The following is a 21,027-nucleotide window of genomic DNA, read 5'->3' on the forward strand; positions in this document are numbered from 1 at the left end:
CTCGTGTGTCAGGATTCCCTAACAGTCGAGCCCCTGTTGGTTGTGATTCCTACCCGTTTCGTTTCATTTGATGAGGCTTGCAGCAAAGTCAAGAAGGTGCTCTATCTGGTTAATGGGCATTCCGACAGCAGAAAGTCACATGGAAGGGGAAGTGGGCGTCTTTCGGAGGGCCTGGTCTTCCTCGAGGCATCATACTGAGATACCTTCGCAGCAGCATAGAGGGGGTGGTCGGGACAAGCTCTGACCAGGTATGATTGGGATTAGGTTCGTATGAGGAAGAGGGCAAGCCCCAGAATGTTAGTTGGTCTGCCACCCTTGCTTGAGGGCGGAATAGAAGAATTCAGTTCAGGACAGTGAACGGACTTCGAACAGCAGGACGTAAGGATGAGCAATCTTGCAATTACATACCGTTTTGGGGTAACTGGTATCCATTCCCTTTAACTCAATCGCGAGGGCAAGATATCCTGTAGAAATGCGAGAGAAGAGCCGAGAAGGCCAAATCTGTAGAAGTGGATTTTGGAGGACAGTTGAGAATATCAGCTCTTTGACAACGAGGGGAAAGGATTTAAACCTATAGCTCGTTTCTTGTGTGTCCGACGGTTAACGAGGGATTATTTTATCCAGACCCATGTCATGTCGGAGTGTCAGGGGTTAGTCAAGAGCCGGAATTTGCCTGAGAAGCATCACTTCTGAGACGAAAGTAAATAGATTCATAACCCATATATAAATATATTCGAGGTCGCTGGAAAATAGAAACAAGGACATAACATAAACGACGGTAGTTGGAGGGGCTGTAGTCCAGTAAACGCAAGGTTTGGGCCAGACCCTTATCTGCTGTACTGCGACTGCATCCGCCTCTCAGGGGTGAATTTGATAACGTATGAAAATAGTTATGAGATGAGATCGCTTCAAAACGAGTGTCCAACAGAACAGCACGTCCAACATAACGTCCCGGGGAAAGGTGGCACCTCATGCAGCAGAGAGCAATGATGCCAACATTTTCCCGTTCCTCCTTTTTGGTGAGGCATCTTATGGCAACCAAGGCCTCTGTGAGAGGCTGGCTGTACAAGAGCACACAAATTGCAAACAGTATGGTTACGCACCAAGCCAAGAGGAAAAAGAAATAGGTCAACAACAGGGCAAAAATAGAGAAAGACGGCGGGAAAGCACAGAGCTGTCAACAACGACGCATTGTCAAATTCAACAGGGGAAAACGTGGCAAAGCAACAGAGAAGACTAACCGAGACCATGAATCTCCCTCGACCTGGCAGGAATGAAGCAGAATAAGCATGCCGCCTCGGAGATTGTAAAAAAAAGGGCCCATTCTCATGGTACACAAACCCCTCTTTTTTCACTCTTCACTCCTCGCCATCCCCATCTCTCCCTCCCCTTCCCCATCCGACTCCTCAATAACAAACGCCGCCGACCCAGAAGTATACTTGGGCACCTTATACACCGGCGCCGGCACGACCGGGTACAGCCTCACCCGCCCGGCCCTCCCGGCGGCCCCGAAAGCCGCCTCCCAGGGCGCCCTCATGGCGGCCGGGACGTCCCAGCCGAGGCGAGAGCTCCGCAGCCACAGACGCAGCAGGTGGCGACGCGTCGTCGTCGTGGCGTCCCCGTCGTCGTCGACGTCGACGTACGAGTCTCGCGCGTGCAGCAGGGCCCAGTTGTTGACGAAGACGACGTCGCCCGGCCGCGAGGGGAGGCGGAGCCGGTGCTTGGCCGCCGCGGCCGAGAGGGCGGCTAGGGCGTGGTGCTGGGTCGGTGTTAGGGGTGGGACTGTTGCGTTGGTTGGGCGGCGCGTCGGGGGGGGAGGGTCGTGGGGGTGGGATCGGAAAGGGGGGCGCGGCGCCGGTGCCGGGTTGCCCGTGGTGGTGGTGGTGGTGGTGGTCGTCGTCGGGTGCTGCCCTAGGCGGCCTGGGTCGAGGCTGGTCATGATCTTGCCGTTGTGGTGCTGCATCAGGGGCGCGAGGACGTGGCGGGCTGGGTTGCCGGAGCTGGGGGTTGTGGGTGGGGGATGTTAGCTGTGCCTGGTGATGCCAGAAAATAAAAGGAGAGAAACGGGTGGGAGGAAGGAGGAGAGAGGGGAAGCAAACTAACATCTGGATCGGCCAGTTGGGCTTCAACAAGGCCTGCGCGGCTTCCGGCTCGGTGGCGACGAGTTCGCAAAACAACTTTGAGGCAGATGCAACGTATGTGTCTCCTCCTTTCTTCGCACATTGTCGAACTTGCAGGGCCAGGAGGTCTGTCCCCATGTCGTTGTGGAAGGGCTAACAGAAACGGTTAACAACTTACACAAACAGCGCCACTGACGAAACAACTGACCAAGTCTGCGTTGGTGTGGATCCCATGGCGGAGAGAGTGGGATACCTTCCAGAGGCTAGAGTCGGTGATGTGGGCTTTGGGACACAAGTTTGTTTAGTTTCTGAAGGCGACTCGATAGTCTCTCAGATAGAATACAACAGGGGAGGAGGACTGGCCACGTACAAATCACATTCCCCTTTCGATCTTGTACCCCCCTGATGTCCCCGATATAGTCTGCAATTCCGAGGAAGATGAGGAGGTTGTCCTCGGGAGAGTATCGTGTCGGATCCACGCCACGGACTATGCAGAAGCCGCATCCCTGGTGGATGTCGATTGCGGCGCGCTCGAGTCGCTGCTGGAGCGTCGGAAGGGGGAAGTTATTGCGGTTGACCTCGTCTCCGTCGAGTTCCTGTTCTGGAGGCAAAAATTAGCCCTCTCGATGGGAAAGGCGATGGAGTGAAAAAGGGGAAGGGGGGGGGGAGGGGGGGGGGTTGCGGGGGACTAGTAGCGGGGTGCAAACTCTTGAACCCGGCGAGGGCTTCTTCGATCCCGTTGATGTCTTCGTTGTCCAGATGGATGACGAACGAGTCCGGGTTTGGGGAGTTGACAAAATCGGAGCCGGACCAAGTCCACGGCTGTCTGGCGGCTTGGATGGCCAGGCCAGTAAAATCGCTGGCGGCACCCCCCTTTTCGCTGTCTCGCATTCCCAAGGGTTCCATTTGCGGGCGAGTTCCGTCACTAGTCATATCCAAGCCCCCTCCGAGCGACTGATAGCGAAACGGAGACATGGCAATCCAGGTGTTTGAGTCTCAGGATTTCAAAGAACGGGTTGTATTTCCAGATGGCTGCTTGTTGGTTCTCTCGAGCTCAAGGGGGGGAAGGGGGCGGGTTGGGGGTGGTTTATCTATCGCCTCTAGCGTTTAAGAGCGCAACCCCCTATGGATGTCCTTCCCTCCCGCAGAGCCTCCATTTCTTCTGTCTCACCTGAAGAGGGTATGTGCATCTCATTGTCTAATCAATAGCTAATTAAATCGCTTGTTCGATCCTACTTGAGCCAGTGGCAATTCTGATGGATGTGGTCCTGGCCAGTCGGTCTCCTCGGCTCGATGGCTCGATCCCACCGTCCTACGGGTTAGCCAACGAATATCGAGGATGCTCCTGCAAGGAGACCGGCCAGAGGAGTCAGGAGGTCAGTAGCGGGCTTTTTGTTCTATCGTCAATGACCAAATAATGCTCCGCTTGGCAGAGGGGGGCCCCAGACCGAACAATCTGGGCTCCACGCCCTCCTGTCTCCCGCTCTAGGCCCGTGGGAGGAGCCCATGGCGAGCAGAAGAAAGCATTTGGGACGGGGCAGTTGCATGCAACATGGAAAACGACATAGGTAGAGACTCCTGATAGCGGAAAGAGAGGGCTAGAGGTAGGAAGCCCCCCCCCCCTGATTAACTATGTAGGTTTATAACGACGCCGTATCTAACTAGGTGCAGGTTGCCCCCTTTTTAATATCACAGGATAAAAGACAAACTCTCTTTCAAGTCCCGTAGAATCTACATCCGGCCCTGTGCCCCCTATATCCCTTTCCCATTCATTCAAGGCAGCAGCCAACGGCGGCAAGTCGTGCCAGCTGTTCAACGAATGCTGCGCTCATTACAGCCGACGACATGGGGAAGGAGACACGTCGACTGCAGACGGCTAGCAAACCGGTGAGTCTGGGAGAACACCACTACCTCTACACCCCTTTTGACGGGCCCATCCGTCTAAGACAGATGGCGCAGCGGACCAAAACTTGAAACCCGCAGCATGGAAGTTGATCCACAACGATTCTCGAAGCAAATGGGGAGTAGGGAAATATCCTCACGGAGCCTCGGTTTAGGCATGGCGTGGCAAGCAGCGGGGTGACAGCCGTTGAGAAGGTCCGTACGGAGTACTTTGGGCATCTAGCGCCAAACTATGCGGATCGGTCCGCACGGCTTCAGTTGGGCGCGGGAGGTGAGATCGGGTCGCGTGAGGCGCAACTATTTGCCAAATGTCTCAACAACACGCAAGGCCTGAATGACCACTTAGTTGATCGCGCTGCATTTAATACATCTCGGGGTACGCGGCCTACGCGCAGGAGCAACCGGCCCGCCAAAGTAAGTTCCTCAACTGTTGGGGGCTTCATCTACCTAGGTATTTCTCTGTTCGGATGTCTTTCTGGGTCGGGGGTTGAATGGCCGGCTGGAGGCCGGGCCCATCCCCGAAGTGAAACCGGTGAGTTGAACCGAGTATCGATAACTTTGTCGCTACATGCCGGTGGCTGCAGCTCCAGAGCTTTGATTGGCCGACATTTTGCGACAGGTGCACCCTCTGATTGCCCCATGTAAACGAGGCGAGCACTGGAAGAAAGAAGGATGATGGCACAACTTGTCCGCGGAATGGTTCGCGTCGGCGCTTAGGACGCGGACGCGGGATTTTGTGGCCTCTTGTGATATGTGATGACGGCAACCTCCATTTTGCTGTGGTGTAATGTGGTGTAATGTCATAGCAGATCGCAGCAGGCGAAGACACGTGGGTGACGAGGGCCGAGCGAGGGCGGCCGTCTCCTTGGGAGTTGTTTGCTTGTTTCTTGTAGTGACCGGCTACAGTTGGGGTTTAGCCTCTCGCAAGAATTGCGCAAATTGTTCGCCGGTTTTGTTCACGGCCGAATCATGGGGCGATGTGATGGGATGGGGGGGAAGGAAGACCGAGTAATTATGGAAGCTTTGCGAGACACCTCCCCCAACCGGGCATTCTCCCCACCCAATCCATGGACGCGAGCCTCCTTCCTCTTCCTTCCACTTGGACTTGGACTGTCAGCCTGATCGCCCCCTCCATTCTTGCCCAGCAGCCCCCCTCGCCTCAATTCGTTCCTTCTCTTGCACACCTTCACCTTTTGCAGTCACCGGTCTCAACCGACAGGGGTTCCCTCACCGCTCCCCCGCGTTTCCCGCCCCGTCCTTCTTTTTGCCCTTTTTTTCCACTCGAGGAAGCAAATTGCATTGTTCCACTCTCCCGACTATCCGTGTGGTGCATTCCAGGTAGGGCCAAACCCACCATTCCCGCCCCCATCGTCCCCGTTTACGGTTCCCTGGGGAGGAGCGAGGGTATTGCCGCTCCAAGGACCCAATTGCGCGGTTCACTACCTAGGGTTGCCACTCTATCACAGCCGGCGACAGGGGCCTCTTTTGACCATTCGCCGAAGCCCTTCCGGACTGAATAGCAGAATTTCTTGCCATGCGGTGAGCATCCCGGCCTGTCACCGCGCCGGGAGACACGCCATCCTGATTCCTAGCGAGGACGCCAGCCTGAGCCTGCCGCCCTCTGTTGCTCGCTGCTACTCGTGCTGCTCGCCCGTTGGTTCTCGTGCTGCTCGCCCGTTGGTTCTCGTGTGCTCGCCCGTTGGTTCGATCCTCCTGGCTAGTTAGTGGGAGGCATAGTTCGAGACAGCTAAACTAGGTTTCCCAGCAGAGGAAATCGAGCTGTCGCATGGGTTCCAGGTTAACGAGCGAGGATCCATCTGCCATTTGACTCGTTGCCTTTCTTCCCTCGTGCTACCCACCGCCTTCAACTATCGGCCCCCCTTCCCGCCCCCCTGAAACACCCATTTGGGATTCACCGGATTCAATCTGTGGCCTGCTGAACGCAACTTGTCACATCAGACACTCAACCCAGATCGAAGGCATCCGAGGTACGTCCATACCTCCCTTGTCGTGTCTACCACCAACCAACCTCGGCGAATTTCCTCCTGGCTGTGGTGGCGGAGGTTACTGGTGGAGTGGAACGGGAGCGGTCCAGGGGTCCAGGTGGGAACCTGTCTCCAACAGCCGGTGCAGCTTGAGCGAATATATAGATGGAAGCCTATCTAAACGGGGCGACCTTCTTGCCGGTATAACCCTCCCCCTGGTCCCTTTCACGTCACATTATCATCCTGGGCACTATTGACAGTAGTTGTCCCCTTCTCTTAGACCTCTCGGGCCAGGCCGAAGCGTTCCGGCAGCCCGCTTGCTGCAGATATCCGACAGTCATCGACAAGCTATTGCAACGCCGAACGACGGCCACGCGCAGTCGGGCACCTTGCGACCCCACCCGTCCATGCCCTGTCTGTCCAACCTTACTTCAGCCCAGGTCCTTTCTGGTCCAACTCTAGCGAATACCGAGAGGACGCCTTTGGGGGGTTCCACGGCCATAGTCGGGCTACCCCATTGATTACTCGTCATCTCATTTCCGCCGAGGGTGCACCTATATACCGCCACCACGGCGACACGAACCGCATCCCTCCTCTGGACTTTAGCCCGGCTGGATCGGCCACTCGGATGCCGTATTGCCCACCGTTGCCGGCCGAGACTTCAACCGTTCAGTCAGAGTCATTCGCCGCAAACGCCCCTGACCAAACGTGGCCCTTCGCACCGTCTTCCCATGAAGTGACCGGTGGGATTATTCCATCACCCCTCTCACCTCCCGCAGGTCAAGACTCTTTCCATCTGCACCAGCACACAGCGACGTATAAATCCCAGGCCCAGCCGCTTTATCCTCCAGACTCCCAACGGCCTGTGCAGTTCTCCCATCCTGGACATACCCTGCCGACTATCGCCTCGCCAGCGACCCCTTCCTTCCTGTCATACCAGTGCCTCTACCACCCCTCCACTCAGGAGACTGGCGTTCCTGTCCAGGCCGTCCCCAACGGCCCTCGCACCTTCACACTCCTCAACCACGCCTCGAATTCGACGGCCCAACCCCCTGCAACCTTCACAGGGTACTACAGCCCCAGCCTTACTCCAACCTGCTCACCGCCAGCTGCTTTCCCATCCAACAGCCCACACCCCTCTTTCACCGTTAATTCTCACTTAAATCATCACCATCCAGACCACGCGATGCCTGACCAACGCAGTCACCCGGATAGTTATGGCCGCTACATCAATATTGTGACAAATTCGGACGATATCCCCATAGCCCTGGCGCACTCGGCTGATCTCTCCGATGTTGAAGAGACAGTCGTCGCAGAAATGCACCCGGATACCGTGCCTAGAGACGCCGGACGCCCGCCACAGGATAGCCCTTTTGGTTCACCCTCTCAGAGCAGCTCCGTGGTTGAACTTTCGTATCCCTGTGAGCCCTCACCTGACGAGTCCAAACAGCATGGCTTACCGTCCCGAAGAAGCAGTTCCTTTGTAAATCTCTCACTCCGCGACGGCCAACTGTATGACGAGACGAAGTGCGTCGATGTCACTGACATCGTTTCTCATTCATTCGAGCAGCAGAGTGAGAGAAAACAAAGAGGTCCACTTACTGAGGCGCAGCGCGAGGCAGCCCGCAAGGCTCGGGAGTGGCATGCATGTTTACGATGCCGTTCCCAACATGTTCGTGTAAGTGTCTTGCCCTGAATTCCCCTACGCTCAAAATGGCAGATTTCTTAATAAAAAGCATCCGTAGTGTATCCCAAACAAAGATAACCCGGATGATCGGGATGCACCGTGTCTTACCTGTCTCAGTGTCTCTAAAACAAAGAAGACCATCCACAACTCTCTCTGTTTTCGGCTCGACGTGACCACAATAGTTCTCTATCGCTCAGGCGGCTTGAAACTCACCCGACGCTGGGAGGGGACGCAGGTCAAAGACGTAGGTGACTGGGCAGACGACAACATTCGCGTCATCCAGATGACCCAAGGCCTGTGCCGCACCCCTGTAACGCTGCGCGTACGGAGGTTCAACCCCAACGACGGCGATGTCCTAGTTCGACGCTGGGTTGATAACGGCGTCGCCGAGACCCAAGACTTGCCTCCATATGCCCTCGCCGATATTCACGAGACAGCCACCGTCTTTGAGGCTTATCTCAGGAACCATGCATTGGAAGGCCTCACTGAGGCTGTGAGAGGATCTGACGAGCTAGTAGAGCGAACTTACGCCATGATCTTCGAGCACTACTATCAACTTCAGGTATGCTCCCTCCCTTAATTATGACCTTGGTCCCGCATCATCATTTGACTGACATGCCGCGCCCCTTGCACCACCGCAGGACAAAGTGGAGGACCCGAAGACCAAAGAGAAGAAAACCAACACGGAGAAGAAACTCCTGCACGATCTGATCAAGTTCACGTTTTCGATAAGTAAGGACTACTTGTTCCAATATTACCAACTTAGCATTGTTTATGCCTGTTAACATCTCCGTTAGGGCACATGACGGGATCATCGTGGATATGTGGCGAGGAGACGCTCGGCATTCAACCAAATCAGAACGCCAACTATCCTCTTGGCAACAAGCTCTCCCTGCCAAGGACCATCATCGCCCAGTTCGACAGCATCCAGAGTGAGATCATTCTCAAAAGGTCGGCTCCATTGGTGCTGAAGCGACTTGTGGAGTTTATCTACAGCAATAACCCCTCGTGCTGGTTCACCATGTACCTGGCTATCTTCATGCTTCTCCATGAAATATCTCATTCCACCCAGGATAGGTATCGCCACGCTCGGCAGAACCTGGCCCCGGTAAATATGCAGCGATCCCCCCTCTCCGTCCACAATCTCCCGAGGGGAGTTGCTCACTGTCTTGTCCTGTCCAGACTCGTTACGGTCCTCTCGACTTCTTTGTCGAGCAGATGCAGGCGGGCGCCAACACACTCCTGCGCGCCTGGCAGTATTATAAATGCGTGGACCTAGCCAATTTTGACTGGGAAACCCGCATGAACAGCCGCATGAGCCGTATGACTCCCGAACAAGCAGATTTTGTGAAATGGAGCACCCAGACAATCGCGAAGCGACGTAGGTTGATCCCCCCGTCCAGTTTACGGTGTTTACTCCCTAACTACTTGACCTACTAATCGGCGCCGTAATCCAAAATGTCACAGGCCCCACCATACCCACAACGTGTCAGGACGGGTGCTGGGAGCATCCGCTATATTTTGTCTCCCACATGTTTACCGAATGGTCGCCTGTCCCTACCTACAACTACATGCCGGCGTGACGGGCATGGCGGATGGGTCGCTTACAAAGTTGGCGGATTTTGCGCTTCGAAATCTAGCGTGTGGGGCGGAAATCCGGCTCGAAATTTCGAGAGATGACAGGACGGTCAGCGGCCGTTTATCTTTGGCAATAGGAGTTGAAAATAAGAGTTTGGGAGTCGAGGTTTTGTTTGAGCTTGTGCTGAAAGCGGGTAAAAGGGGGTGGCCCGTGCGTAAATGATTGTTTGGTTTCCCAACTGGTCGGTGGGTTATGTTCTGTTGTTTTTCCTCTAAGGTAGTGTCTAGGAGTTTGGCCTATCTCAATGTCACTTTGGTTATGATTTAAAAGTCGGAACATGGAAAATGTCGTTGACGAGAGGCACTTTCGGGGCTAATCAAGTATTCATCGCGGTCAAATCCCAGCGTTGTGAGGCGGAAATAAAGGTTAGGCTTGCTTGTATTTCAATTTGTGCTGCTTAGGTAGGTACTCAACAACAAGAGGCGCTCGTGATTTCTCTAGTGATTCCTACGTATCTTTAATGCTTGACAAGACAACTGGACTTGAAGGTCAAAGTCGCGGCAGCTCGTGCCCACCGGCAAGGGAGCGATGCATATATCGGAGAGTAGAAATTCAATAACCGGCAATTAGCCACTAACAGCTCTTATGCGCTAATGGGGTGCCCACCCACGTGCGATAAGATAAGGCCAACAATTGTTCGATGCACCAGCTGTCCTCAAATCGAAGTACGTACCGTAACCGGCTTGAGAAACTCACGTAACTCTCCAACTCCAAGCAACGACGTTCCTGCAAAGACACCACAGAGAGACAGACGCCTTCTAGTCCATACCGGAAAGGCCACTCCGCATCAGTTCGGCCCCCCCCAGTAAATCCCTCTTGCGGCTCATCGAGGCGCACATCCCGCCAGCCTCTCCCGCGCGAGGACACACAGAGGGACACAGGACACAAGGCACAACGGCGAAGAGCAGCAGGACAAACACGCACGCACACACACACACACACACACACACACAAAATCCAACCACGGACCCGCCAAAATGTCCGACCTCGACACCTTCACCCTCCTCCCCCTCAAGATCGACCCCCAATCCAAAGCCATCTCCTCCCACGGCCCCAGCACCAAGGCCCTAGACGCCGAGCTGACCTCCCTCAACGCGCTGCACCGCGCCCTCCTGGGCCTCGAGGCCTCGCAGACGGTTCCCCCTCCCCCCGTGCCCGTCAACCCGAAGCGGTCGGCCAACGTGGCCAAGCTGCGCGAGTCCGGAAACGGCGAGTTCCGGCGCGGGCGGTTCGCCGAGGCCATCAAGTTCTACACGCTGGGCCTGCAGATGGCGCTGACGAGGCCCGCGTGGGAGCCGGGCCAGCTGGTGCGCGAGGAGGTGGCGCAGCTGTACGGGAACAGGGCGCAGGCGCACATGGCGCTGCAGGGGTGGGCCGAGGGCGCCGTCGACGCAGAGGCGAGCGTCGAGGCCAAGAGGGCTGGGAATGCGAAGGCGTGGTGGCGGAGGGGGAGGTGCCTGATGGAGATGGGGAGGTTGGGCGAGGCGAGGGAGTGGGTCGGCCGCGGGCTGGAGATGGAGGGGGAGGAGAAGGAGTTGGTGGAGCTGGCGAGGGAGATTGAGGGGAAGCTTAAGAAGGGGGGGGATGGCGAGAAGGAGAAGGAGGAGAAGGAGTGAGAGGGGCCCAGAGCGATGGGGAAGTGGGAAGCGGGAAGAGGGAAGCCGCCTGGAGAGTACCTAGGACGCCTTGGCAGCTGTATATTGCTTGATTTTGCGATGCGGGATGGATAGATGCTGTTTCCCGTGGTGGAACACTAGCCCTTATTTTGCGTGTGTTGGAGCCCCATGCTGGCATTCTACGGGTTACCGTGTGAAGTTGGGCCAGGCGGTAGTAGCTAGGGACGTTTCTTTTACTTCACGGCGTTAAATGGAGAGAGAGAGAGATTTGTGTGTACTCGTCCAGAGCTGAAAATTGCCTCGGGAATGAATCCAGAGTTCGACAACAAGCCTTTCTGTATCACCCCCTGGCGGCATCAATTCCCAGACCTGGTCTATTTGCCTGTAATATCAGGACATATGCCGCGACTTCAGGCGTAGTAGTACTTGCGGGCCGGCGCGGATATCCCAACCAGCTGCCCCTTTGTCTTGTTGCAAGCCAGGCACGCGCAGAACCGACCTTCGCTCCTTCACTCCCTGATGGCCTTCCGGCGTGCCCATGAAATGCCATAGTAGAAACCCGATGAAGAAGAGGAAGCCCCAAATAATAGACAAAGGAGAAACCCCTCCCGCCCCGGGTATACAGCTCTTATGCTGCACGTCCGGCTGCCAGCACTGATTATCACCCCCAGCAGTCGGGATGGTGATGGGTGCTTTCCTGATGCTGCTGCTGCTGTTGCTGTTGTGGAAGCGAAGCAGCGATCGCCGATATGAAATGGTACAAAATGTTACTCGAGCACGTTATGCTCTCCCGGAGACACAAAAACGCTCCCCTCCTCGGTGGGTGTCGTCGGAGCGATGGGGAAAAAGCGAGGCTCTCTTCAGATCTTCTCCTTGTCGGCGGCGTTGCTCGGCTTCCGTTCCCGCATGACGGCGTCCTGGCCGTGCATCCTCCGGCCGAGGGCGCGGTCCAGCTTGGCGCCGAGGGCCAGCTTACTGAGGTTGGCGCTCTTCTCCTCGGTCAGCACGACGCGCTGCTGGGACAGGGCCTTGTTCTCCATTCGGTCGAGGCCCTTCTCGATGTCGTGGATCTCGGCGGTGGCGCTGTCGGTGGTGCGGACGGTGGGCGCGACGGAGGGAGACATGCTGTAGGTGCTAAATCGTACTGATGTGCGGGTCTAGGGATGGAATGAAGAGGAAGAATGAGTGAGTAAGCTGATCAGTTTGGGATGCGTTTTTGTAGTGTAATTAAGGGCGCCTCGGAGCCAGGGTCCCCAGTAGATCTACACCCTGAAGATTCAAACCGCGACGGGAGGTGAACAAACAAAGGGTAGGAAAAGAAGGAACATACCGAAGGCACCATGATTGGGCGCTCAGAATCCAGCGAGGCAGGCATCTTGAAGGGAGGATTGTGTCTGTGTGAAGTGAAAGTGGCGTATGGTATGGATGTGAAACACTGGGTCAAATGTGGCAAGTGGCGGGTTTGGTTATCGACAAAGAAGTCCGGATGCGTCCGACTTCTAGTGTATTTGCCCTTGGGGTGGAGGACTAGAGTCTGCAGGGCTTCGGACGACGGCGGCTTTGGGAAAAAGTCAAAAGCTGATGGAGGAGAAGGTGGCCAGACCGAGAGTAGAGGATCTGGGAATGATCAGCAAGGAGAGAGGAAAGAGGGTCAGACCCGGAGGAGGTGTGTTGAAGCACAGGCTCTCTCTCTGCCTGGCACTCCAGGCTCAGTCAGGCTGCAGTCCCGCACCACCCATAAAGTCTCCAACGGCTCCCTGGCGCAGCCATGTGGGAATTATGCAGGAACCTGGAATCCCCACTGCTCCACTGCTGCAACCTCTCTGCTTCGCTAAGCGGGTGAAGCTCAAAACAGCCACCGCCTGCAAGGTCTCCGCTAAGATCCAATGTGGAAAACCCGACATCCATCAGGGAAACATTTGTTAAGGTTAAGGCATCACCTCAATAAATACACACACTACTATGCGTATATAATGGGCATTTCGCTTCGTTCACAAATCTTGATCCCCGATGGATGCGGACACGGGATGGGCCCATTCCAAATAGCCCAAAATCGTGCCATGATGCCATCCATCATTGCTCATCAGCCCTTCTCCAGCCTGGCGATAGTTTCATCTCTAGTCCCATAAGTACATGCAAGTAACGAAAACGGACAAAGGCTCCGGATTCCCCTAGCTGACCTCGGGATTGAACTACTAGTGAAGCGTAGTGTACGGAAGTACTCCGCAGTAATGGGATCTACCCTGGACCTCCCTTGGCTAAAATGTTCTGCCCACCATCTCGATCTCTGCATACCAGCGGAAACATCCTCGGAGAAGTTGAAACTTAAAGGACTGGACATTCAGGATGGATGGACTTCCGAACTTTCCCATTCATTCCGCATTCCACATTCCACATTCCATCCCACCTTTCGTAATGCGTACCCATTAAAGACCCCCTGCAAGGTGGCACGGGTGGTCGGAAAGCCCCCTGCACACACGTGGCTGATGTTCCCAGGTTGAGTGTCACATGCAACCCTCGATCCACTTCCCCCCCGTCGCTTTTCTGTGACGAATATGCAGGCCAGCATCATGAATCGATGTCGACGTCTTCGTCCTCAGATAGACGGGCCGGGTCCAGAAATCCAGAAGTAATTCACCGCGATCGATGCCGTCAATATGTTCGTTTGGCGACATCCGGCTGAAAATAGCGAGTGCAATTTTTTTGGCTGCCAAAAGCAACGCTACTGGATTGGGAACGCAACAGGAAGTCCTGTGTCTAAACGCAATCAACCAAAATAAGCCAAACCCCGACTTGAGCCCTTCGCTCTCTATCTATCTATTCTTTTCTTTATCCATTTTCTCCCGGCTCTCTCCCTATCCCAGCCTCGGTCGGAAGTCCCTGACCATCTTCTCCCTAACGCCCCCACCCCCTTGTCCGGCCGGCATCTCTCATCGGTTACCGGCCATTCGACCGTCCCCCTCAGTCATAATAGTTGCTTCCCCGTTCCTGGTTCTAGGTCCCGCTCGGCCTGTCACCACCTTGACCATCCTGAACATCGGGATGTCGGCTATCTACTCGTGGTACAAAGGAGGGCAGTCGTGGTCGCGCTGCCGGTAGCTTGGATGGCCATGGTTGTTCTCGTGGTGGAGCCGGCGGTGGTGGCATTGGCAACGCTCTCAGAGGCGATGGGGGTCGGGTCCCTAGATGTGATGGTCAGGCTAGCCTCGGTTAGAATCGAGCAGTATCCTCGCCGTCGGGGGTAAGCTTACAGATGGTGGTGCACCTGACACAGTTGCCATGGTCGCAGACGGTTACCAACCGCCAGTCGCCGTTTCCTCCGTTCAACGACGGGTCCCACTCCCTCCTCGGCTGCCCGTTCACGCGGACGTCGCCCATGCACCAGCCCCGCCTGTTCTTGTCGTGCCCGCACCTACAGCACCTCCAGATGCCCAGCTCCGGGCCCCGGCATCCCGGGAGCGGGCAGGGGGTGTCGGTGTTTATGGTGGGGCCCATCGCCATGTCCTTCTCTCTGCCGCACGGGTCACAATAGTCCGTCCCAGGCACGTGGCGGGAGTGTATGCACTTGGCCCATACCACCTGCATGTGTCCACAGCGGTAGCGATATGGCTGTCCTAGACACATTTTGGCTCTGTCGGCTGGCTACGGCTGGCGTCCGGGGTTGGCCGCAAGATGTGTTGTTACTTAAAGAGCTCTGTCGCAAGTGAAGGTAGCTTAGTCTGGAGAGTTCCGGCGAGTTCCCAAGATGCCAATGGATGTTCTAACAAGGTCATTCGAGGATCCTGGGTCTCGCCGTCCTTATATATCCAGTTCCTCCAAGCCTCTGAATCACCCTCCCCGGTGCCCCTGGCCTGTAAGGGCACCTCGTAGCCGACGACAAGCACTGATTCACACACGCTTTATTATTGCATGCTCGACAAGGCGACCCGGGAGCACCCAGCGCTCTGGCTTATATTATCATGCTCAGGACCGCAACGGACGCAACGGAAGTTGTTGCTAATCACGAACAGCGCATCTGTGTCACGTTGGCAGCGAACCGATTTTATTACGCGTAGATTAACCCCCGTTGCCGAGCTCCTTGTGCGACGCCATCGCAGAAGGCCACTGCCTGACTCGTTCCCGACAACCAGGTTAGGAGGAATCCAATGCCCAACGCCTTGGGCCTGGGCCAAACTGCGTCTCTTCAACGGTTCTCGTCGGTGATATCCGGGCCCTTTTGACAGGGCTGCGAACGCAAATCATGCCAGCGTGTGGCAGATATTCCCCAGTTCGGCACTCGGCTAATTTACGATTTTGAGTCCGGGTAGGGAAGGGATGGCGATCCCTCGGAGCCGCAGTGTTACACGGCTGTCCCAATAATACCCAAGGGGCTGATACGACGGCCCGCTGTATCCTCTTCATGGGAGATGGTTGCCGACTTCCAGCCATGCCGACTCGGGACTGTTCGTGCCCAAGCCGTCTTTCGAGAAGCCGAGTCCGTATTCAGCTTGCAACTCCCACCCAAGGGCTGCCCCTGTTAAATCACGCCATCTTCTGACCGCAGAGGTCCGGCTTTGACAGCGGTGGCGTTCGTCAGCTATGCCGGAAAACACCGTGCAGATATATTTTGGAAAGTTCGAATCCAGCGCACTTCGATTATCTCAAGACGGCCACATAACAATCTACCTCCTATCCACCCACTCGACAGTCCACCTCCGTTAACTTGTCAGGGCCTCGCTCCTTCAAGGCCAAGGCCAACCCTTCTCATTGCTATATCAAGCCGGGTTCGTAATCTCAAGACTCCGTCTCAGCGATGAGTCATGTTTCACCCCAGGTCGTCCCTACCCTCCACAATGCGAGAGATCTCGTGGGTCTTCCGCCTTGACCGGTGGTAAAAGGAGGCCGTTGCCATTTAACGCTGACAGTCCTTGGGTGCAACCACTCCCCCACGCAGGTCTTCTCCATCCCTGCTGCCTGCTACCCCACCCCAAATTGAACCCATACACTCGCTATCACAAGCTTCGAAGTTCTTTGCCCAGTAGCACCACCGTTTTCCTTCATTCGCCATGCTCAGATCCACAAGCACAATGTTCCGCTTCGACGTCGGCCAGACTCTCCGGGTAGAAATTCCCCCTACACAATCGCCGCCCCACTTCGAAACCGCCCAGAAGGACCATGGCTTGCTACGGATGTAACCCCATCTATTGTCTCTTGAGAACCTTGTTCCTAATTTGTAGCAGCGGGCCGGATAAGAAGAGAGTCACTATAAAGTCTGACCCTGCGAAGCGCTTGGAGAAAGAAGCCCAGATGCTCCGGCTTTTCCAGGGATGCGACTCCATCCGTCAATTGGTCGACCAGACTGCGGATCCGGAATCGTTAGTCCTGGAGTATATGGACAACAACGCCCTCGATTTACTGAAGAAGAAGCAACTCCCGAGAATAGAGGCGAAGCGTGCTCTTAAGGCAGCACTTCAAGCGCTTGCCGTATTGCACGATAATAACATTGTGCACACAGGTTCGTCCTTATCAGGGGAGAGGCGTTGATGATTGATGATTGATGATTGTTATGCTGGTGAGACTGACTAACTGATCTATTACTGTAGATGTCAAACCTGACAACATTCTCGTCAAGAACAGTGCCCTAGGTCCTCTATACAAGCTTGGCGATCTAGGAGATGCTTCACCGCCAGATGTGGTCTCAAACGATGGAGGGCACTTGATCGGCGCCGAGATATTCTGCGCTCCGGAGGTGCCGCTTGGAATCCCGTGGACGACCAAAGCTGGTATTTGGGGACTCGGTGCCACGGTTAGTGCTTTTGCAAATGCCCAGACGTGTAGTACTAACCAAGTGCCCCGAGTCTAATAAACATGTTTACAGGGCATCACTTTGGTTGGTAACTGGGCACTACGTATTCCTCCCAAAAGATGCGCCCCCGTCAGGCGATACGCAACTCTCCTTGGCAGTCCTCCAAATCCAAAACGACTTCTACGGGCCCATTAGCATAGAGGCTCTCAAGGGCCTCGCTGATGACTCGATTCTGCCGTTACTGCGACAATTCGAAGAGAACTACCAAGCGTTCCCCTTGTCCTCCGCGCCTGGGAGTATCAGAAAGGAGGATGTTGACTTCTTTGGCTACGTTATGAGGAATTGGCTACGTTATGAAGATTGATCCGAGACAGCGCCCAACCGCAGGCGAGGTTTTGCAGCATCCATGGTTTGATGGAGTGAAGAGCCTCTATTTAGTCTCCTTGATTTCAGCCCGCTTTGGATTTAGTCCCTGGGCTTTGCACTGAAGAGACAAATAATGGGGCGCACTCAGATCTTTAGCCCCTAATTACTTGGCCCATCATTTCTGAGCCATTTTGGACCAATGACTAAAAGAAAAGAAAACTCTTCTCCCCAGAGAAGAATCTCAAGCTTGATATCCTTCGCAATCCACCGTATCAGCCAATCATCTGGTCGTGTGGCCTAATGGCAGGGCGTTTGACTACGATCATATCAACGGTTCAATCAAAAGGTTGCGAGTTCGATCCTCGTCACGATCATTTTTTGGATCCCAAGCTGGGAAACTGTCTTTTGTAACTCTGCTTTTGTCTCCAGAACCGATACACCTGCATCTGGAACTGTGGACAAGAAAACCTCTCTGAAATATCGATTCCTCAAATCAATGGCAGATCTTATGGTTGCTGTTGTTAGGTAGGAGAGTGAGGCTTCTAGGGGGAAGGAAGGAAGTCCAGTCCTCCCATCAAAAGGTCGCGAAGAAGAAAGTTAGTTGTCAAAATCGAGATTGGGACAGTTTCCGCGCGGGTAGCCTAAATCTTCTCCTCTTCAACCTTTCTCTCTACAAGCTAAGCCCCAACCGGGGCCGCGGCATAGGTCACTGAGTCAACTAGGTCTCTCTTCAGTATTGTTTGCAAACAAGAGAATCAAATCCAGGATAGGACAAGCATCTAAATCGGTCGTAACAGCCTTTCGATATGCAACCTAACTACCTAGTTTGCCTCGTCGAGACCGCCCAGCCCTCATTGCCGTGAAGCTTAAACTGTCCGGGTCTGGAAAAGGGGGTAGGTTTGCCGCCCTGAGCATGACGACATCATCATGGCAATGTTGTGGACCACCAAACGGGCTGTACGTCGCTCTTTCGTCGTTTCCTCCTTACTTACCTTGATTGCCATGCTCCAAAGTGTCCTCGCTCTGGTAGAGTTGCTCTTCGACGAAAATATTGTTGGAAACGCCCTCGACGCGGGTACTGCCCCTTCGTCGAAGATAACTGACTAACTGACCAGGTCATTCATACCTTGCCGTGAGTTGCGGCGAGGTGCTGAGCGCCCCGTGACGGTGGCTCAGGGGCTGCTTCAGAGTTACAGCGGGGGCGGTCCTCATATTTGCCCCTTTCTAGATGGCTTTCGATAGCGATATGCCAAGCATGAGGGCAATGCAATGACGATCATGATGTTATTAATTACTATGGCGCGGAAGACAATCCAGGTGCACTCCAGAAAACCCAGAAAATCCAAAACCCATCACGAGACGTCCCCGTACGTGTCCACCCAAGCCACACACCCCACAGCCCTCATGACGGCTCGTACGGCGGGAATGTGTAATACTGGTACAGATGCACGCACCGCACGCACCTGCTGCGCAGCCCCTCCTGCAAGACCCTGCCTGCACTCTGCGCAGATACACAACCGTCGTCCCGCTGGCGAGGGCGCTTCTAGTCTCCGCGGTAGGGCCGCCTCCCTGGGGTGCTTCGACTTTAACTTGCTGGTATAGTTGGCGTGATGACGGCGGCGTCGGCGGCGGTGTTGGCTGTGGCGTTGGTGGTGGCATTGGTGGTGGTGTTGGCGGCGGCGGTGGCGGCGGCTATCTGCCGCATCAGCGCGCGAGCCTCGGCCCTCCAGGCGGCGGCGGCGGCGGCATCGTCGAGGTTGGGAAGGCAGTCCGGGCTGGTAGATTCTGGAATCGACCGCTGCGACAATAGGAACAGGGTGTTGGCCCTTGACGGGACGCTGGGGTAAGAGGGAGTTCCGGCTCGCCGGCGGTTCCGCTGAATTCACCCTGAACGGGCATGTGGGCGGGCTGGCTGGCCTCGTTGCTCTATCGTGGTGTTGGATATATATTATCGTTGACCAACTTGTTAGATGGTAAGGAGGCTTTCTGGAGCTTCGAGGAGGAGGTTTAGTATGTAGATGAGAACCTTTGAAGAACAGGGATCGACGAGGTATGGCGAGGAGAGTAACTCCTAATTTATATTGAGAGATTGGGCAAAGCAAACTCCTCGTCGTAGGTGCTCCTTCCCCCTGCGTGAAGCTTCAAGCTGGAGACAGGTTTGTGGTACCTACCTGTTGTGGATGGGTATTCTTAACCTTCACTGACGGGAAAGAGCTTGGGAATTCAGATAGCCTGCTGAGGAGCCCGATGCACCTTCCTCACACCAAGGCAGGACTGCGCACCACAGTGGATCTCCGTACGCGTGATGAAAAGATTACCATTGAAACTTTATTAACACAAGACAGGAGAAAAAGGCATAGCCAGTCATATGCCAGTAGTAGGTAGGTAGGTACGTTGCGCTCGAGCGGCCACAAACGCCCCTCTATTCCAAGGGTCCGGCCTCATTATAATATAAACACAAAAACCCCAAACAGGGCGAAAGACAAAAGAGACCCCAGTTGACCGGTAATACCCAGAGGTGCCGACCCCTGACTCTTGGCCGCTACCTGGGGGCCACCTGTAGGAACAGTAGTCATTGTCGACGCGGATCCCGCGGAGGCGCCAAACGCACCAAACCTAGTGCCGTTTCCGTTCACGCCCCCCGTAGGCGGCGCGGTGGCCGCCGCCGCGGTCAGCAGGTTGAAGACGGCCGTATACGCGGGCTTCTTGGTGAAGTTGGCGTCGAACAGGCAGGCGTCACCCTTGCCGGGGAACGTGCTGGGGATCCAGCTGTACTTGTCGGTGAACTCCCACACCACGATGCCCACGCACTTGGCAACGGCCAGGCACGAGCCCACGACGCTGACGTAGTCCTTGGCCTGCTGCTGCAGGTCCGTCGCGTTGGGCGGCAGCTTGGCGTGGCGGATATCGAGCTCGGTGTAGGCGACCTCGAGCCCCAGGGCGGTGAAGCGGTTCAGCGTCGCGGCCAGGGCCGTCTGGTTGGGGGTCCTGCCGACGTCCATGTGGGCCTGGAAGCCGAGGCCGTCGATGCGCACGTCGGCGGCCTGCAGCAGGCGCACGATGGCCACGGCGGCGTCGGCCTTGGCCTCGGTGGTCTCGAGGTTGAAGTCGTTGTAGTACAGCTTGGCGTCCGGGTCGGCCTCGGCGGCGGCGGCGAAGCTGATGGGGATGTACTCGGTGCCCAGCGTCTGGAAGAAGACGTCGTTGCGGAACGTGCCGTTCTCGTTGAGCGCCTCGTTGACCACGTCCCAGCTGTAGCACTGTCCCTTGAAGTGGCCCACCACGTTGGCGATGTGCGTCTGTATCGCCGCCACCAGCGTCTTGCGCGTCCACACATTGGTTTGCACTGAATTTGAATGTTAGTCTACACAACAGAAGACTCGAGAAGAAGTAAGAAGCTAGTCACCAAAAGCAGGGAGTTGCGAGTGCCATGTCAAGGTATGACACCTCAGCATCTGCCCGTTTTGCCTGCTCGTCAGGGCGACCATGTCCGAGTTCGCAAAGTCGAAAGTCCCCTCTTTCGGCTCCGTAGGCTGCCATTTCTGGCTGTTCTCTGGGACCCGGATCCCGAACTCGTTCGAATTATTTGCGATCTTCAGGTACTCAACATCCTTGAAGAGGTTGGTGTCCGTTGCCGTCCCGAAGAATAACTTGCCCGACGCAACGAAGAGAGAGTGCAGACCCTGGGTCTGATTCTGTTTCTGGGCCGCGACACCGACGCCGGCGCTGACCAGCAGGACGGCTATGAGGCTATCCTTGAAGCCCATCTCTCATCTCTTGTGTAACTGGAAAACGGGCAACACTTCCTTCTCATGGAGAACAACGACTCTCCCGGGGGGGGGGGGGGGGGGGGGGGGGGGGGGGGGGGGGGGGGGGGGGGGGGGGGGGGGGGGGGGGGGGGGGGGGGGGGGGGGGGGGGGGGGGGGG

General features: G+C 55.7%; 8 protein-coding genes across 8 annotated transcripts; 4 read left to right on the forward strand and 4 right to left on the reverse strand.

The window, feature by feature from the left end:
• Positions 1–1,150: 1,150 nt before the first annotated feature.
• QBC33DRAFT_601240 (Clavaminate synthase-like protein) lies at positions 1,151–3,095 on the reverse strand (the record flags this gene model as incomplete). Its single annotated transcript, XM_060432098.1, has 5 exons — positions 1,151–2,000; positions 2,104–2,273; positions 2,329–2,402; positions 2,491–2,721; positions 2,828–3,095. 5 exons carry the CDS (start codon positions 3,093–3,095, stop codon positions 1,352–1,354), a joined length of 1,392 nt encoding a protein of 463 aa, XP_060286940.1. The 3' UTR covers positions 1,151–1,351.
• Positions 3,096–5,080: 1,985 nt separating this feature from the next.
• Positions 5,081–5,711, forward strand: QBC33DRAFT_529094 (uncharacterized protein). The gene has a single exon (XM_060427114.1). The coding sequence runs from the start codon at positions 5,090–5,092 to the stop codon at positions 5,540–5,542; it is 453 nt and encodes a 150-aa protein (XP_060286941.1). The 5' UTR covers positions 5,081–5,089; the 3' UTR covers positions 5,543–5,711.
• A 1,614-nt stretch (positions 5,712–7,325) lies between these two features.
• QBC33DRAFT_445974 (uncharacterized protein) lies at positions 7,326–9,277 on the forward strand (the record flags this gene model as incomplete). Its single annotated transcript, XM_060424355.1, has 6 exons — positions 7,326–7,685; positions 7,753–8,256; positions 8,357–8,426; positions 8,492–8,802; positions 8,847–9,075; positions 9,162–9,277. The coding sequence occupies 6 exons, from the start codon at positions 7,326–7,328 to the stop codon at positions 9,275–9,277; spliced, it is 1,590 nt and encodes a 529-aa protein (XP_060286942.1).
• A 743-nt stretch (positions 9,278–10,020) lies between these two features.
• On the forward strand, positions 10,021–11,278 carry QBC33DRAFT_529095 (TPR-like protein). Its single transcript, XM_060427115.1, has one exon. The coding sequence runs from the start codon at positions 10,311–10,313 to the stop codon at positions 10,947–10,949; it is 639 nt and encodes a 212-aa protein (XP_060286943.1). The 5' UTR covers positions 10,021–10,310; the 3' UTR covers positions 10,950–11,278.
• A 531-nt stretch (positions 11,279–11,809) lies between these two features.
• QBC33DRAFT_512464 (uncharacterized protein) lies at positions 11,810–12,324 on the reverse strand (the record flags this gene model as incomplete). Its single annotated transcript, XM_060425910.1, has 2 exons — positions 11,810–12,106; positions 12,280–12,324. The coding sequence occupies 2 exons, from the start codon at positions 12,322–12,324 to the stop codon at positions 11,810–11,812; spliced, it is 342 nt and encodes a 113-aa protein (XP_060286944.1).
• A 1,772-nt stretch (positions 12,325–14,096) lies between these two features.
• On the reverse strand, positions 14,097–14,826 carry QBC33DRAFT_281444 (uncharacterized protein). The gene is made up of 2 exons (XM_060423240.1): positions 14,201–14,826; positions 14,097–14,149 (listed from the first exon to the last, which is right to left on the reverse strand). The coding sequence occupies exons 1-2, from the start codon at positions 14,571–14,573 to the stop codon at positions 14,145–14,147; spliced, it is 378 nt and encodes a 125-aa protein (XP_060286945.1). The 5' UTR covers positions 14,574–14,826; the 3' UTR covers positions 14,097–14,144.
• A 1,189-nt stretch (positions 14,827–16,015) lies between these two features.
• QBC33DRAFT_617128 (kinase-like domain-containing protein) lies at positions 16,016–17,098 on the forward strand (the record flags this gene model as incomplete). The annotated part of the gene is made up of 5 exons (XM_060432676.1): positions 16,016–16,119; positions 16,169–16,443; positions 16,532–16,734; positions 16,807–16,822; positions 16,854–17,098. 5 exons carry the CDS (start codon positions 16,016–16,018, stop codon positions 17,096–17,098), a joined length of 843 nt encoding a protein of 280 aa, XP_060286946.1.
• A 2,361-nt stretch (positions 17,099–19,459) lies between these two features.
• Positions 19,460–20,867, reverse strand: QBC33DRAFT_486641 (glycoside hydrolase family 10 protein; the record flags this gene model as incomplete). Its single annotated transcript, XM_060425415.1, has 2 exons — positions 19,460–20,446; positions 20,507–20,867. 2 exons carry the CDS (start codon positions 20,865–20,867, stop codon positions 19,545–19,547), a joined length of 1,263 nt encoding a protein of 420 aa, XP_060286947.1. The 3' UTR covers positions 19,460–19,544.
• Between the last annotated feature and the right edge of the window lie 160 nt (positions 20,868–21,027).

Source organism: Phialemonium atrogriseum (genome assembly GCF_030411735.1).
Source record: "Phialemonium atrogriseum strain 8032-3 unplaced genomic scaffold QBC33scaffold_4, whole genome shotgun sequence".
NCBI lineage: Eukaryota > Fungi > Ascomycota > Sordariomycetes > Cephalothecales > Cephalothecaceae > Phialemonium > Phialemonium atrogriseum.